Source organism: Melozone crissalis, unplaced genomic scaffold, assembly GCF_028551555.1.
Source record: "Melozone crissalis strain CALT ecotype California unplaced genomic scaffold, PUWL_Pcris_2 ptg000008l_1, whole genome shotgun sequence".
In the NCBI taxonomy this organism is placed as follows: Eukaryota; Metazoa; Chordata; class Aves; order Passeriformes; family Passerellidae; genus Melozone; species Melozone crissalis.
In genome coordinates, this window is record NW_026535786.1 from 10,031,098 (window position 1) to 10,047,858 (window position 16,761).

Sequence of the window (16,761 nt, forward strand, 5' to 3'; positions counted from 1 at the left end):
TATTATGCAGATAACTTCATGGATTTTTGTTAATGTCTCAGGGCTCAGCAACTCTCTGGTTTGGCAGACTCAAAGATTCAGAATTGCATCCTAAATGCAAAGATAAATCTTAAATAAACAAAAGAAAATGATCAGCTGAAAAATAAAATTGATAAATTAAGTAGGAAATGTGGAAATAACAATTTTAATAGACTTTGGATGAAAGCAAGGTGTAGAGAAGAAAGGTCACATCATCCAACCTATCTTCAGTTCTGTAAAAAAACCTAATTTTGTTTTTTTAATGCACACTTCAAGAAAACTTGACTAGCAGTAGAGAACTAAAGCCTTTTGGGTTCCATTAACTGACAATTTTTTTCTATCATATTAAAAGCTGCTTATATTGCTGTATGATTTACAAGAATTACCATGCCTGGTAATGGTAACACACCATCTAGTTGGGCAAATATCAGTACATCAGAATCTAGCTTGGCTTAAAAGGGCAGCTCTATTTCAGATACACTTGGTTGCATGAGCCTAACATGTTCCAAAGAAGCTTTCTTAGCCAACATGAACAGTTTGATTTCCCAGCAGTGCAACACCAATGGGTTGTTAGCTGCTGTAGAGGGCTGGAGTGTTTTAAGTTAAATCTGGAGCTGCCACTCTGTGTGGCTCCCATGGGGCTGCAGAGTTATGTGGGTTGACAGACTTAATGCTTCCACTGCTGTGCTGGTGTCAGCTTCCCAGAAGAAGGGACATGCCAAGTCCCAAGGTGCAAACTGCTTTGTAGTGTGTGTTTTGCTGCTGTTTCTGGTGCTTGCTCTAATAAAAACAGGCAGCAGGAATTGCCTTTATTGTCACTGCCTTCTGAGTGTGTTTGGATTAAACTGTTCTCTGTCTCAACATTATTTTCTCTTTTTTTTTTTTTTTTTCTCCACATGGTTCAGTGATCTTCAGAGGCTTGGAGAGCTGCAGTCAGAACTGGCAGGGATGGCAGATTTCACTGCAACTTACCTTCAGTGTCAGCTGCTCCTCATCAAGGTTTGACTTCATCTGGGTTTTTTTTTGAGCTGTTCTTCAAAAATGCCCCCAGTCCATCACAGTGACATGCTTTCATGTTTTGATGCTCATGCTGTAAAGAGATGTGTGATGAAAGAGCAGGTTCTGTGGATTTCTGATAATCCTGCTTCCCTCCTATGGCAAATAATTTATGCAGTAACTTTGCCAATGCAGACTTCTGCTGCTGTACCTAGGGCTTATGTTGGTTCACAAGCATTTTGTCAGTGCAGAGTTTATTTTCTGACAGAAATCACACTGAGGGCAACTGTGTTAGGAGAGTAACTTTTCCCTGCTGGTGGCTACTGGAATGGTTTTTGTTAGACTGATGCCATTTTTATAGACAGTGATTTGCAGAGATAGCTTTATTGGCACCAGTGCCAGAGGAGTTCTTAGGACTTGATATCAGTCATGCTTTCTTTTATAGTGCTGGAATGATCTATTTAGTATTTAGCAGGTCAAGTGGCTACTTAGACACCATTGCAGCAGCCCTTTGCAAAAGTCCCTTTCAAAGTCAGCTTCTTGCTCTAAACAGGAACTAATTTTTTACTTCATAGGAAATCTTGAGCTGGAGAGGCCATTCTAGTTCCAACATCCTTGCTGTAGTCAGGGATTCCACTGGAGCTGCTCAGAGCTGCAAGCTGGCAGCAGTATTTAAGTTAGTCTTTTGGCATTCTTTGGTGTTTGAGTGAACTTACACACATATAAAGCAAGAACTAAAGCAAGCAGCAAACAGGTTTCCAGCAGGGACTCAATGAAAGCTTTGTTATGTAAAACCAAGGGTGAATTTCAGTTGCTTTGCTAATGCATAGTTGCCAGTTGGCATGTCTCATGGCAGGCCTCAAATCCTTGGAATATATTTATCACCCAAAGGTATTTCTGATGAGCAGTGGAACAGTTCAGTACAATCCAGCTAAATCCAAAGTGAAATGTGCTGTGCAGACAGAGGACTAGCATTTGGAGATGGCTTTGTTGCCCTTCTCCAGGGTTTGACTGGAATGAACCAGATGGTTTTTGCATCTGTCAGAGGTGTGCTCTGTTTGAAAGGGTAAAAGCTGCATCAGCCATTCTTGGCTTGAGCTGTAGAACAGTCAGGAGATCAGTGATGCAGAGGAGTCACTAATGTGCACAGAATGAAAAGTAACTGATTATATCAGGAATCACAGAATATCTTGGGTTGGAAGGGATTTTGAGAATCATCTAATTCCAGACCCCTTCTTACAGTCAGGGACACCCTCCACTCATACAATACAATTAGAAATTCTGAGAACTTGAATGTCCAAGTAGCCCTTTTCAGTAGATTTCTTTCCACTTGCTTCTTTTCCCAACAGGAAAAAAGCTGCTGGGGGAAAAAGTATCTTCATTTCCCAGTCTCTCAAGGCTCAAAAGGTTCCATACCTTCAAAGGCTCTACCTACCCTGTGATTTTAGGGGTAACTAACTGGGATTTGTGGGCCAGCCTGGGTGAAGGACACAGTCTGTATGTTCTTGAGGCTTTGCTACAGCCAGCCTTGTGCACAGCTGTGTCTAAGGACAGGCAACTTCAAAAAGGAGGCAGTGATAGAAATCATCCACTCAAGCTTTCTACATTTTTTTAAATATAAAGCAAAAAGCAAATAGGGTGTGGTAGACAGTTGGGTTTTTTTGGTGTTTTGTTGTTGTTGTTATTGTTGTTTTTATTTTTGTTTGGTTTTTGTTTGTTTGTTTTGTTTTAGTTTTTCTGGTTTGTTAGTTTATTTGTTTTGGGGGTGTTTTTTTTTAGGTTTTTGTTTTGCTTTGTTTTTAATACCAATGTCAGCAGCTGAATTAGACACAATATTTGTAATCACTTCAGGATTTTGGTGGGGCAGAGGAAAGTTCAGAAATGTGGCTGTGGAAGTAAGTGTGTTTCTGGGGACACTTGTTTTTATTCCCACTTTTTGCCTTCTCTCTGAGATTGCCCTGATCTTGGTCTCAGGGGGTTGATAACAAGTGGCCTCTTGGTTTTCTTTATGAAGTACAAGGAATTTGGCTTGATGGGTCTCTCATTCACAGCTTTGTTAATATTATTCTCAACTTCCTTTATATTTTCTAGTTGTATAGGTATCTCTGTTTCTTTATAGAACAATGCATATTTTGGGGGACTTCATTCCCTGTGTTGTATTTAAAAACAAGAGAAAGCTTTGGCATGTTTTTTCAACCAACTGTTAGACTGAATTGGATATTTATCATCACTTCATGTTTTTTTCTTGTAGGCCTTGCAGGAGAAGTTGTGGAATGTGGCAGCTCCCCTGTACCTCAAACAGAATGCATTGGCATCTGCTGCAGCAAAACAGGTGAGGTGGAAGCAGCTGAGGGAGCCTCCTTGGGGAGGAGTCTTTGGTTGGCCATGGAACAATTGCACACTTCTGACCTTCCGCTACCATAGTCTGTCCAAGTAAATCTTAGTCCCCCAAACTGGGATCATTTCTCTTCTCTTCAAAAGATGAGTGGGGAGGGAGGGAAGTTCATGACTGCTGTAAAAAGGCAAATATCACACTCATCTTCCAGAAGGGTAAGAAAGAAAATCCAGAAAATTGTGGGCTGCTTTTCCTTGCCTCTTTCCTGGGGAAGGTTATGCACCAAATACTTAAAAAGCTGTTCCTAAACAAGATCAACAAAGCTACTTGGAACAGCCAGAATGCATTTCTCAAGAATAAATTACGGCTGATCACCACCACAGCTCTCTCTGGTGAGGGGACTGGTGCTATGAACAAGGGGAGGACGATGGAAGTTGCAGAGCTTGGATACAGTCTTTTCCATTTCTTTTGAAAGAAATACTTTCTTTTCACATAATTTCTTTTTCACCAGACTTGCAGGTGAATAAATAGGTGGTAAGGGTCCTGCAAAATGAGGAACCAGTTGATATGCTGGAGGGCATGGCTGCTGGTCTGGACAGACTGGGGAACTGGGATGACAGGAACCTCATCATGTTCAGTACCTTGAATATGAGACATTGCAGGAGGCCAACTGCAACGGGGATAACTTGGTTTGGGAAATGATCCAACTCTGCCGGGGTGCCATCTGGAGAGCTGTGTCATGTGTTGGCCCGCCCAGTAGAAGGAAGAGACTGATAAACTGGATCAAATTCAGCAGAGGGCCACCAGTGTGATAAGGGATTGGAGCACGTTACCTGCAAGGAAAGGCTGAGAGAGCTGGAATTGTCCAGCCTGCAAAGAGCAGGCTTCAGGATGGATTTACTTCTGTCTAGCACTGCATCATTACAGGATATAAATGAGACAGAGCCACACTACTCTGCACAGGAGGCAGTTGGCTAATGATGAGAAATTTTGATCAACTGTAAAGGGAAAATTTCCTTTAAGGATGGTTAACTTCTCTGTTGCCCAGAGAAGTGGGGGGAATCTCTGTTGTGGGAAGTTTGCTATTTGATGTGGCCCCGAGTTATTGGATCTAATGAGACCTGCTCTGGGCAGGGAACCAGGCTAGATGGTTTTTGGAGGTCCCATCCAATCTGAGTTATTCTGATTCTGTGATGTATAAATTATCAGATCCTCGAAAAACTGAAGCTGAGCCCTGAGAAAAGGTAAAGAAGCAAGCAAGGTCTGGTAACAAATAGTCTGGTAACAAATCTAGGGTCAAAGCAAGTTCATGGATCTTTTGGGAAACCCTGCTGATACCGAGTCCTCAGATAATTAAGATGTAATAGACAGGTACTGCTGTGCATCAAAGCCTTCTCTGCTGTTGATGAGTAGAAACACAAGCCATTCAGCTTTTGAAATCTTCTCTGATTGAAATGTTTGTCTTGGGTGCCCTCTTGAGTAGTGTGTGAACCTCCTGGAAATGTTTTCTGTTGTGGTGGTGAATGTAGGTCACTTGCTATCAATGCAAGATGAGTGTTCCCTGTTAAATAACTTGCAAGTTCTTTGGCATCTGTACAGTCATACTGAACTCAGCTGCATTAATTTGAGCACTTCCTCTTGCTTCATATGCTTCTTGGTATGAGATAAATCTGGTGATGATGGTTGTACCAGGACTTGTCTGATGGTGTTTTATCCCTGTGGTGTCTGGCAGATCCTGGAAGAAACTTACAAGATGGAGTTCATGTACAGCGGAGTGGAAAGCAGACAAGTGGTCATCATTCACCACATGAGACTGCAAGCCAAGGCCTTGCAGCTGATAGTGACTGCCCGCACCACCAGAGGGTGAGCATGACCTGGCCTAAGGAGCTTCTTAGGGTTAGCTCTAAGATTGCTGTCCCTAAGCTTTGTTTAAAAAACCAGCAAGGATAAATTAGACACATAACAGGGCAGCGTGCCAATAACCATTTGCTAGAGTAATTCAGAACAAAGAACCTTCTTTTGCCTTTGATACAGCTGAATAGGGACACAATCCTGAATTAGATAACAAAACTATCGGGAAGATGGGTGTTGGGGGTTGAGTTCTCTCATTTATGAACATACAAATAGGTTAAAAACATTGAAGAGTTGATATTTGGGACCTGTTTAAATGAGGAAAAGTCACGTATCAAAAGAATGGACCAAACATGTTTGCTTCATTAAGTATTCATTGCTGAATTTTTAGCATCAGGAAAGTATTGTCCTCCTGACTGATCTGCAGCTGCTGTGTGTGACTCAGACAGAAACTGCTCCTGTGCAGGCTTAGGTACATGAGAGGCTCTGAGTGGTTTGTTTTGGATGCTGAAGTTAAAGAAGTGACACGTGGTTGTAGAATGAGAACTCCAGCTGGTGAAATTAGAGCAAATTAGTTACTGTCCTAGTTTACTTCTGTTTCAGGTTTGTTGCCATCAATTTACTGTGTTACCATGGAGGTCCATAATCTATTTGCCTTTTAACCACTTGTTTTATAGGTGGAAAATGAGCATTTTCTAACAGTGGCTTTGGGAACTTTATTAGTACTTTATGCAGATGGGGGATTTTATGTGACAGGGGGATATAGATAAGTGAGGAATACTTTCTTGGTTCAAAAACTGTAAGATCTTCCCATTTTTAGGAGGTCTAATGGGTTTCCAAACCACCTAAATGTGTATAGCCATAGAACCATTTTTCTTTCTTTGAAAGTAAACCAAGGAATATTATTTTCTTTACAGAGTGGAACCTCTTTTTGGGATGTGTGAAAAATTCCTCCAAGAAGTGGATTCCTTCCAGAGGTGACAAACTCTATTGCTTCTTCATTTTGCATTAGAAAATCCCACCACCATTGTCATCAGGGGATATTCACTTTGTTTCTCATCTCTTCACATCTCCCTTCCCTGCTGTCCTACATTGGGAACTGTCATGGGATAATAATAAAGCAAGAAGAACCTTTGTAGTTCAAGTCCTTAACATCAGGATATTATGCTGGTACTTCAGAAACATGTGCTCTGAATTAATTTTTTATAGAATAGCTGATTTTTTTCCTTGTATTTATAAAGATTTATCTACTTCGAGTAGATGCTGTTTTCATAAATACTTAATTTTTTTTTATTCTGTCTCCTGGAGTCCTGAGAGTGTTTTGACCTTTCAAAGATTAATAAAAAGGCAGATTACCCTTGAAGTACTCAACATGTAGCAAAAAGTCAGACTAGAACTCTGCAGTATCTTTCCCGGCCCTGTCTACTGCTTTTGCCACCTCTTAGTAGTCACCTTTACTTCCAGGGAGAATAGATGTGTTGTCAATTTGATTATCAGATTGAGTCTAGTGAAAGGTGTCCCTGCCCATGGCAGGGGTGTGGAACCAGGTAATCTTTGAGGTCCCTTCCAACCCAAAGCATTCTATGGTTCTGATTCTGTGAAACTGTGATGAATTCTGCTGATCCTGAGACTCAGTGCAAGGAAAAGATACACACAAAATGAAGAGTTTTGTCCTCCAGCTCCAGCTGGGCATTAGGGTAGGACAGATTTGGTCCTGTTTTCTTATCAGTTAACCAGCCACAGCTGCCAAGCTTATAATAAATGTGAATTTAGTCAGAACTAGAAATAAAATTCTGCTCAGCCAGCTAGATATGTGTATCTCTGGACTAGCTATCCAATTCCCTGCTGAGTCATAAAATCATGGAATCACGGAGTCATAGAATGGTTTAGGTAGGAAGGGACCTTAAAGACCATCTTGTTCCAACTCCCCTCCCATGGGCAGAGACACCTTCCACTAGACCAGAACTCTATCCAGCCTGGCCTTAAACACTTCCAGGGATGAGGCTTCCACAGCTTCTCTGGGCAACCTGTGCCAGTGCCTCACCACCCTCACAGTGAAGGATCTCCTTCTAAAATAGAATCTAAATCTTTCTTCTGATAGTTTAAAACAATTCTCATTTGTCCTGTCATGATCTGCCTGATAAAGTCTTATTTACAAGCCCCCCTCTAAGTACTGAAAATTTGTGATGAGGTCTCCCTGGAGCCTTCCCTTCTCCAGGCTGAACACTCACAGCTCTCTTAGCCTGTCTTCATAACAGAGGTGCTCCAGCCCTCTGAGCATTTTCATGGCCTCCTCTGTTCTTCTTACACTCTGCACTCCAGAACTGGGCACAGTACTGCAGGTGGGATCTCATGAGGGCAAAGAAGAGGGGGAGAATCCCCTCCTTTGACCTGCTGCCCACACCACAGAGCCCTTGATGGTGTCAGTTTGAGCGCAAGGCACAGTCCCAACACAAGTAGCCAAAGTCATCTCTTATGGATGAGACACAGCAGAAGGGGAAGGCAGGTATCTAATTCTGTCATTATAACTAAATGTAAGGATTAAGTAGCTTGGCTAAAAATAACAATACTGTGGGAAAAGTTGGAAAAATATTTGATTTTTAATCTATTATTGACACAGATGTTTCATCTCTGAGCTCCCACATATGCAAGGCAGTTTTGTAGATAAATTGCTGGACTTAATGCCCAGACTCGTGACATCCAAGCCTTCAGAAGTGGTCAAGATTCTTCAGACAACACTGAGACAAAGTACCTTCCTCCACCTTCCTCTTCCAGAGCAGGTTGGTTTAACAGAAAATTAAAAAGTAATATCCTTGTGGGCTGTCTTGGCATCTGACTACTTTCTAATATACCAAGAAGCTTTTAGAATTCAGGGTCTTGTCAGACACAAATCTTATTTATTTCTTGTTTGTCTTCTTATCTAACATCCTCAGGGCTACTGCTAAAAACATTAAAAACTTAGTAATTCCTGGCAATATATATAAAAAAAAAATCCAAAGTGTATGCAGGTCTCTGTTAAGAACAGTAGTAATTATGATTTTTTTTCTTTCCTCTTTCCCCCACCTTCTGAATTTTGCCAATCACTTTGTCCCTAACAGCTCCATAGAGCCACTGCAAATATCATTGAGCCTACTGGTGAATCTGATAATCCCCTGAGGTTTACATCAGGATTGGTTGTGGCACTGGATGTTGATGCAACTCTGGAACATGTGCAGGATCCCCAAGGAACTGTTAAAGTTCAGGTAAGAAGTCATTTGACATAAATGCAAACAAGATTATGTCTTGGGGCAGTTTCTTAAAGGATGTCAATATTTCTAGATTGCAAATAATGATACATTTTATTAGTAACAATGCTGGATTTCTGTGTTTTGACCAGTCATTCAGAAACTGGTTTGTCTGGAGTGCACTGAGAGTTGACTTGGGTGCAGTTCTGAGAGTTTGCTTTGAGCACTTGGATGTCATTCTGTGCTTCCTTGTGCACCGTGCATGTTACGGACATGAACACCAATAAATGCTGGTGAGCTTCCAGCTGGTCTGGTGGGAGGAGAAGCAGCAAAAGAAGTTGTTCTGAGTGGCACAAAAATACACAGGCTCTTGGCTCTCTGTATTTCCAGCTTTTCTTCCTGCTGCTCAATCCCTAGTTTTTGATGCAGCTGAGGAGGTAGGAGTGGTATGATCCAAATAAAATATGCAGCATCACTGCTTAACAAAGGAACAGAAACCTCAGTTACAATGCAGAGGAAGAAGCTGATGTCAGTGTGGCCTTTTTTCCACCTGTGCTGTGGGTTTGAAAGGCAGCATGTGGCTGTTATATCCAGGGTAGCTGAACTCCTGGCTCCAAGCTAAAGCCCACTTGTCTTGCTTTCCTAGCTCAGGCAGTAAACAGCCAAGTAATGCACTGTTCCACTGTGCAGATCCCCCATGCAGTTGTCATTCCTTTGTTGGTTTGGGTTTTTTTTTTTTATTTTTTCCTTTTTCTTGTTCCCCTCTAGGTGTTGTATCCAGACGGACAAGCACAGCTAATCCATCCTAAACCAGCTGACTTCCGAAACCCCGGCCCTGGGAGGCACAGGCTGATAACTCAGGTTTACCTCTCTCACACAGCCTGGACAGGTAATGTTAATGATACAAGTTAATGTGGCTGTGTGGCTGCACTTCCGTTAGACATAAGTTATATCCCATGGTCTGGGGGGCTCTGAGGATCCTGGAGCTGTGGTTTATCAGGCCTTTGAGCAGTTTCAGCTCCCTGTTTACCAGGCACTGCTGCTCTGTAAGGAAATAGAGAGGCTGTTGTTTTGGGACAGCCCTGGGAGCCTCCACATGAGAGCTGTGTTCAAGGTGAGGTCACCCCTCATGTGTAGAGCAAAGTCAGCTCTCAGGGGCAGGTCTGCATCCTCAGGTAAAGGCAAAGAATCACGGTAAATTAACTCCTTGTAAGTCATTGTTTCAGGTCTCACCGGTATCTGAGCATGGCAGGGAACAGTACAGCAGTACCATTTCATTGCTGATTCCACTTTCACCCTTTTAATGCCCTAAAAATCCCCCCTTTCGTTCTGAGATGATGTGACTCCAACATTTGCCTTCAGTCTCAGCTGCTGTTCACACTTCCCCATGGAAGCACTTCAGTAATTGGCTTATGGACTTCAAACAACAAAAGCAAAGTGTATTTCATTCACAGCTCCTTTTGTCCTGTTTTCTTTTAATCCCTTCATTCAAATGTGAGGGTTTCCTTTGAGGTGTTTTGTTCCTAAGCAATTTTTCATTGGATTTGTTGATCTTTTTTTTTTTAAACCAACAGAATTTGGTTTATTGCTGTGTTCCTTCACATACTCTTTTTTTTTTATATAGTACTCTCATGGTGTAATCACTCATCCTGCTGTCTTTGTTTTGTTTTGGAGAAGAAAACATGGTACTATTTCTAGGACTGGAAGTATCTGGGTTTAGGGTTTGATCCTATTACTTCACCAGAGAGAGCTGAAGTCCTTATTTCTACTTCTGCAGTGTTCACTGGAAGGGCATTTTAAGCATGGCCCTGAGGGATTCTGTTCTGGTGTCTCCCCTAGGCATTATTTTAATCATTAACTTTGACACTGGAACTTAGGCATATAAAACAGGGGGAAGACACTAAGCTGAGAGTAAACAGGGTCAGAATTGCCTTAAAATTCAAGTGGAGAAATTGCCTTGAAATTCAAGACAATAAAACTTGTTAAAGACCGGTAGAAAGAGTGTGCTTGGGAAGGAGAATGCCCAAGGGCAAAGCACTGATTAACTGCCAGGTGTAGAGCAGAATGAAAGAGGTGACTGCAGGCTGCAAATAAGAGTTGGTGGACTGACAAAAAGGTGAGCTCAGGAAGCTGTTGGCAGAAGTGTGGAGTAACTGTGCAAAAGAGTTATTTCTTGTGTTCTATGTGGTGCTGATGATGTCTCAGTTGGAGATCCTCTGTTCTGCACTTCTAGACATGGCATCTTAAAATCCTGTGGGTTTCAGCAGGTTTCATTTAGGTTTCATTAATGTGGTCCTGCTATGGGTTATCCCTGGTATACAGTTAAGTCCCACACACCACCTGGTGCTCCCTCCCCAGTGGGACAGGTAGAGGATCAGAAGGGCAATGTGAGAAAACTCAAGGGTATTACACTGTGCAGCAATAGCTACAACATCCCTGTGTTATTGACACTATTTTGGTCACAAATCCCAAACAAGGCATCATGCAAGCTACTATGAAGGAAAATTAACTTCATCCCAGCCCAAACCAGTACAGTCCATACAGAAAACCTAAACAAATCTGGTTTTCAGTCTAGAAAGGAAAATTTTGTTGTGTATATAAATCCAGCAATAAGTGCAGGGTAATACTGTATATACTGAAACCCCTATACTGTTCTGACCACTGTGAGAAGAGTAAATTGAAATTATCCTATGGACAGTATTAGGGACCTTGCTCTGCCCAGCTCCATAGTTGGTGAAAGAGAGGAAGAGGCTGTCTGGCATGCGAAAACTTCCAAAAAAAGAGAATCTTCAAGTAATCTCCTGTGCCACAAGTGTTGCCAGATTCATCTGGACTGATCCTGACATAAATACAGTGAGCAGGGCCTGCTAGTTCTGTGTGGATTTTAATGATTGTTATTATTTCATTGGAGTTACCTTCCGACAGTTATTTTAGAAAGTTGCAAGTTAGTGGTAAGATTTAAGTGATGACAGAGAAGGGGATAAAGCTAGAACAGTGCTTAGTTCTGCTGTGCTGAATGTAATGCCAAAAGCTTATTTTCACACACTAGACTGGATTCTGGTCGCTCCAGAGCAGCTCTGTACATACCCACCATACATGAAATTAAAATTCATTTGATGTTGTTTGTTCACTGTGCAATGCAATCACATTTGGATTGTTCCATTTTTTTCTCTGCAGAGCCATGTCAGATTGAAGTGCGATTGCTGCTGGCTTACAACTCCAACAGGAGCAAAGCATCTACCAGAGCTCCTAAATCTACCTGGAGTGAGAGCTTGGAGGCTCTCCCACCCCCTGAAAACGGCATAGAGGGGACCATCCCCTTCAGCAAACCTGTCAAGGTGTATATAATGCCCAAACCTGCCAGGCGGTGAAGGCTGGTGCTAAAAAACCTATTTATGGGCTTTGTTGTGTCCAAATGCAGAGTCCAAGACAGCAAACCAAGCCAAAACAGCCTTTACATGCCTAAAGGGAGTCAAAGCTGCTGAAGAACAGGTCTCTTAGGCAGCAGGCAGATACAGGAGTTACTCAGCTAGTTAGGAGTGGTTTCAAGAAAATGCAGGTTTTTCTATATTGACTCCACAGAAACAGAACAGTTCACAATCAGCACTCCAGTAGTAATTTCACTGGGCTGTACCTTCAGTTTTTACCTATCAAAAGTCTTTCTCCAAGGCCTCTAGGTTTTCTGCTATGTATTTACTATGTAAATGCTTGGGCACATAAATCAATGTTATTTTTACAGTACTCTGAAGTGAAGCTGAGGAGTTCAGCATTTTGTGTGGGGTTTTTGGGTTGTTTCTGGGGTTTTCTGGGTTTGGTTGTTTTAGTTTTGGTGTTTTGGGTTGGGTTTTTTTGTTTGGTTGGGTTTTTTGGTGGTTCTTTTTTTTTTTTTTTTTTAATGTCTAAAACTTGCATTTGTAATTTGGTACCTAATTTCTTAACAGAAAAAATAATATTCTAAAAAGTACTGTTGTTCTTGTGTGGGAACAGCATCTAGGAAGGAAATTGCCAATTGCTGTTCAACATCCTCTACAGCTGAACTGAAGCTGGTCCAGCTCTGGGGAGGGCACAGGTTGTTCATGGTGCAGGGGCAGGAGGAAGCTCTTTGTGCAGGTGGCAGAAATTCAGTCAGCAGGAGGTGGAGTTTAACTGACCTACAGCAACACAGCAGTTTGTCTCCTGTTGCACCTTTGTACAGCTTGAGGAGCAATGTGATTAACTACCAGCTGGAAAATTCCTAACCACAACCCACTGAGTTTTACAGGATCTGTTTCTGTGTGATGATCCTGGCCTGCACCAGTCTTAGTGGGATGTGAAAATCTATGATTTTCAATTTGGCAGCTCTTTTGGCACTCAGAGTCTTTCTTGTCAGTTGAAGTAGCCAAACACCCTCTGTTCAGCAGCAGCTGGGCAGCTTGTCAGTGTTCCCCTCTGGAGGTGAGCTGGGAGTACAGAGGGACAAGAATTTAGTTAAAACATGATTCATCTGGCATTCCTGTCAGGAAGTGTGTCTGTGCATTGCTTCTGTGTGCCAGGCTTAGTGGACTGAGTGGCCTCCTATGATTTGTAGGATTTTTTATCCTTTGGTAGGATTTTTTAGGAGGGCCTAATGTGTAAAGCATTCTAGTGCAGCAGCCCAAATGTTGCCTGTGTTCATGAATCAGTTGGGATTTTTGTCTTTTTAAAAAGAGGTGTTTTTTTAGAAAGTAAACAGTGAAGAAATAATTTCCACTTGTATTTAGTGTAAATAACCCCTTACATGCTTTCCTACAATAAAATTGGAAAACTGCTATTCTGTTTCTTTTTTTATAATATGAGTGAACATGGATGCCTGCATGGTTCTTGGCTATTAAGATCACTGCATGTTTTTTGTGATTTAAATTTTTTAGCACTGGTGAGTTGTAGCCCAAAGGCTCATAACCATAAAACTTTGCTGCTGCTTTAGGTATTCTTGAATTAAATTTACTTTCTTAGTGCTTCTGCTCTTACAAACTGGTTTTTGGTGTTTCACCTTTAGGGCACTGCTTTGAAAATTGCCTGCCCATCTGACAGCTGAGTTGTTATTGTCTGACTTGTCTTTGGCATCCTCAGTTCAGTTCCCAGCAGACAGGGTTGATGTATCTCTCATTAGGAGGCTGTGTCTGGGCAGATATTTGACAAGTTGAGTGAGCTCATTACAGACTTTTTCCTTTTTGTTCCCCTCATTTTTGCACTCCACCAGTATTTTGTGCAGTTTGTCATCTCAGTAGTGTTTCTAATTTAGATGGTGTCCATAGGCTCCAGACCACAGTGGATGCTGTGGTAGGCACAGCAGATATTTTCAATATCAAAATTTAGGCATCTTTCTCTCTTTTGCTAAGTACTGGATCAAATTTCTACTATTTTGTTCCCCTCATGCTGTCCTTGATCCCCTTCCATGTAACATACCAGGCAAAGAGTGAGTGCCTTCTGTATTGCTGTGAGAATCAGATACTGCAGGGCTGTGGAAAAGTTCTTCCATCTGTAATTTCAAGATGCCTAAAACAAGCTGAAAATGTAAGGCTGCTATGAACATTTCCAGTCTGCTAATGAGAGCATTCTGCAGTTGGCTTCTCTTCTGTAGGTTTTTCTCTGATTCCAGGTTTGGATCATGGAAGAAATCATAGCTTTTCCTATCCTCCTTCAGTTTCACCTGTGCAAGCAGATGATTAATTCATCATCCAGTCTAAGCCTTCCCTCTTTAAGGTTAAAGCCCCCCCTGCCTTGTCCTATCACTTCATGCCCTTATCAAAAGTCCCCCTCCAGCTCTGGTAGCCCCTTCAGGTACTGGAAGGAGTTTCAGGTTTCCCCAGAGCCGTCTCTTCTCCAGGGTGAACAACCCCAACTCTCTCAGCCTGTTTCCACAGCAGAGGTGCTCCAGCCTTTTCAGCATTTTCATGGTCTCCTCTGGACTTACTCCACATGTCAACATGCTTGTGTTGGGGGCCCCAGAGCTGGATGCAGCACTACAGCTGGGGTCTCACCAGGGTGGAGCAGAGGGGGAGAATCCCTTCCCTTGGCCTGCTGCCCACATGCAGCCCAGAAAGGCAGATGAGTCCTTTGAGCTGCCAGGGCACGTTGTTGAGTCATGCTGAGCTGCTCACCCACCAACACCCCCAAGGTGTTGCCTGTCAGAGCTGCTCTCAATCCATTCTCCACCCAGCCTGTGTATGTGTATGGGACTGCCCATTTTGCACCATGGTCCAACATATGGGGAATTGGATAAGAAATGTGCATTAAAAGCAAGGCTTATTGTAGTTGCTGAGATCCAGATGTTGACTTTTTGTTCCCATCCCCAGGTTTGAGACATTAAGGTTTTTCTGCTCTCAAAAATACCAGAGTTCATGCTCTGTGTTGTCTCAGAGGCACTCATGCCATTCACCCATTGTCCTTTAATTCTGGATAATTGTTGGGCTTCTGCACTGCAATAGCCTATAAGATGATTGATCTCAGAATGAAAAGAAAAACAAAGGGCTCTAGTCATGCACAAAGATAATTTGCATCTTTCATCCCTGTTGAAGGGGGAAGAGGGCTTCAGATGACAGTCACCCAAGTATGGGGAGTTCTGTTCTCTCAGGTGGTTCCACGGCTAGGAATAGTCTGCCAGTACAGCTGCAGCCACAGGAAGATTAAGCAATATACAAAGGAAGGGCAAATAATTTGCTAAGAAACAATGATGTTCAAACACCCCTCACCTCTGCGTTGTACCTAATAGTTAGATGGAAGCAAGAGGGAAAAGAACCTGGCAGAGCAAGGAGAATTCTGACCTCACATGAAAGAGAGGTAAGTTAGTGGTTTGAAAATGTGTTGTCCTATTTACCATTAACTTTCTGGATTTAATTTAAATGAGGCATCTGTGTATGTGGGAAACCCAGCTTTGAATGCTTTCAGTGGGAGATTCATATCCAGATTGCTGAAGTCCAGTGAAATTCATTACATTACAAATTTGAAAGTAAATAATTAATTACTGAGTCAAGAGCTCAAAAAACAATGCATAAGTGTATTGGGAGCAAAGTTGAAGCTTATATGAGACGTTAACTCAGACCTGGTGTGGCTTTCACCTATCTTATTTTAGAAGGGACCAAAAAAATGTAAATGGGCAGGGACACTCATTGCAAAAAGTACAAAGCAAGTTCTTGGGAAGATGGATGAACAGGGTATGCATTTAAATCGGGACTGCATGACATCACTGAATCATTTAGATTGGAAAAAACCTCTAAGACCATGGAGTCCAACCATAAACCTGGCACTACCACACCTACACTAAGCCGTGGCCCCAAGTGCCACATCCACACATCTTTTGAACACTGCCAGGGATGATGACTTCCACTTGCCTGGGTAGCCTGTTCCAAAGCCTGGCAACACTTTTGGGAAAGATATTTTTTCCTAATATCCAATTTAAATCTCCTCTGGTGCAACTTAAGGCTGTTTCTTCTTGTCCTGTCACTTGTTACTGACACCCCACTGACAACAATCTCCTCTCAGGCAGTTGTAGAGAGCAATAAGGTCCCTCCTGAGCCTCCTTTTCTTCAGGCTAAACACCCCCAGCTCCCTCAGGCTGCTCCTCATCAGACTTGCACTCTCCACCATGCTGTACTGGTCATCATCTTGGGTTCAAGCTCATAGAGATGATTTCCTCTGAAATCCTGTCTTGTCCAAGTTAGAATCACTTTTTTAATCTTATTTCACTGGCATCTTCCATTTTATTCTTAGTAACAGGCAGTGGGAATGCAGAAAAGCTGTTCTTTTTACTTTACAGTTTGCTAATGCAGCATCAGTGGGACCTCAAAATATAAAGTTTTAAGGCTTGCGGATGCCGGGCTTTGCACAAATGCTGCCCAATGTCCCTTAAAAATGCCGGTCGCGTTGCATGTGGTGTCTGTGAGCCTTTTATGGCCTGTTCCTGCGGGCTGCCAGCTCACACATGCTGCTTGACAAAGATAAAGGCTGGGGACTGACCCGCTCGGCGCAGAGCAGCTGGGGTGGAATCTTCCTGGCTCCCAGCCCAGCCGCAGCTCGGCTTTCATTTCAGCGGCAGGGTGGGAGTTCACTGCCTACTGGGAGATCGTTTTCCTGGTGGGAGGCAGAGCAGTGGTGGATGTGAGAAATCCTGCCCTACAAAAGTGCATTCCCATGATTTGGGCTATGAGCCCGCAATTTTAACAAATTATTTATGGCTCTTGCTGAAAGCAGCAATTTAACAAAGATACCAGTTTGAGCTCTGCTGGAATTTTTTGATGAATCAATCCCAGCTGCTTCCACCATCTAGCAAAGCAATTTCAGGCACCACGAAGGAAATCTGGCTTTCAGTGACTGGAGCAG

The 16,761-nt window shown here is 42.5% G+C and overlaps 1 protein-coding gene across 1 annotated transcript in view; it reads left to right on the forward strand.

Moving 5' to 3' along the window:
- The window catches only part of INTS4 (integrator complex subunit 4), a 31,691-nt gene extending 19,405 nt beyond the window's left edge, over positions 1-12,286 (forward strand). The window contains exons 16-23 of the mRNA XM_054269916.1: positions 924-1,017; positions 3,266-3,346; positions 5,082-5,212; positions 6,118-6,177; positions 7,821-7,980; positions 8,299-8,442; positions 9,193-9,313; positions 11,602-12,286. Coding sequence (XP_054125891.1) covers positions 924-1,017; positions 3,266-3,346; positions 5,082-5,212; positions 6,118-6,177; positions 7,821-7,980; positions 8,299-8,442; positions 9,193-9,313; positions 11,602-11,795 — 985 coding nt within the window. The 3' untranslated portion in view covers positions 11,796-12,286. The remainder of the gene's footprint in view (positions 1-923; positions 1,018-3,265; positions 3,347-5,081; positions 5,213-6,117; positions 6,178-7,820; positions 7,981-8,298; positions 8,443-9,192; positions 9,314-11,601) is intronic.
- Positions 12,287-16,761: the final 4,475 nt, after the last annotated feature.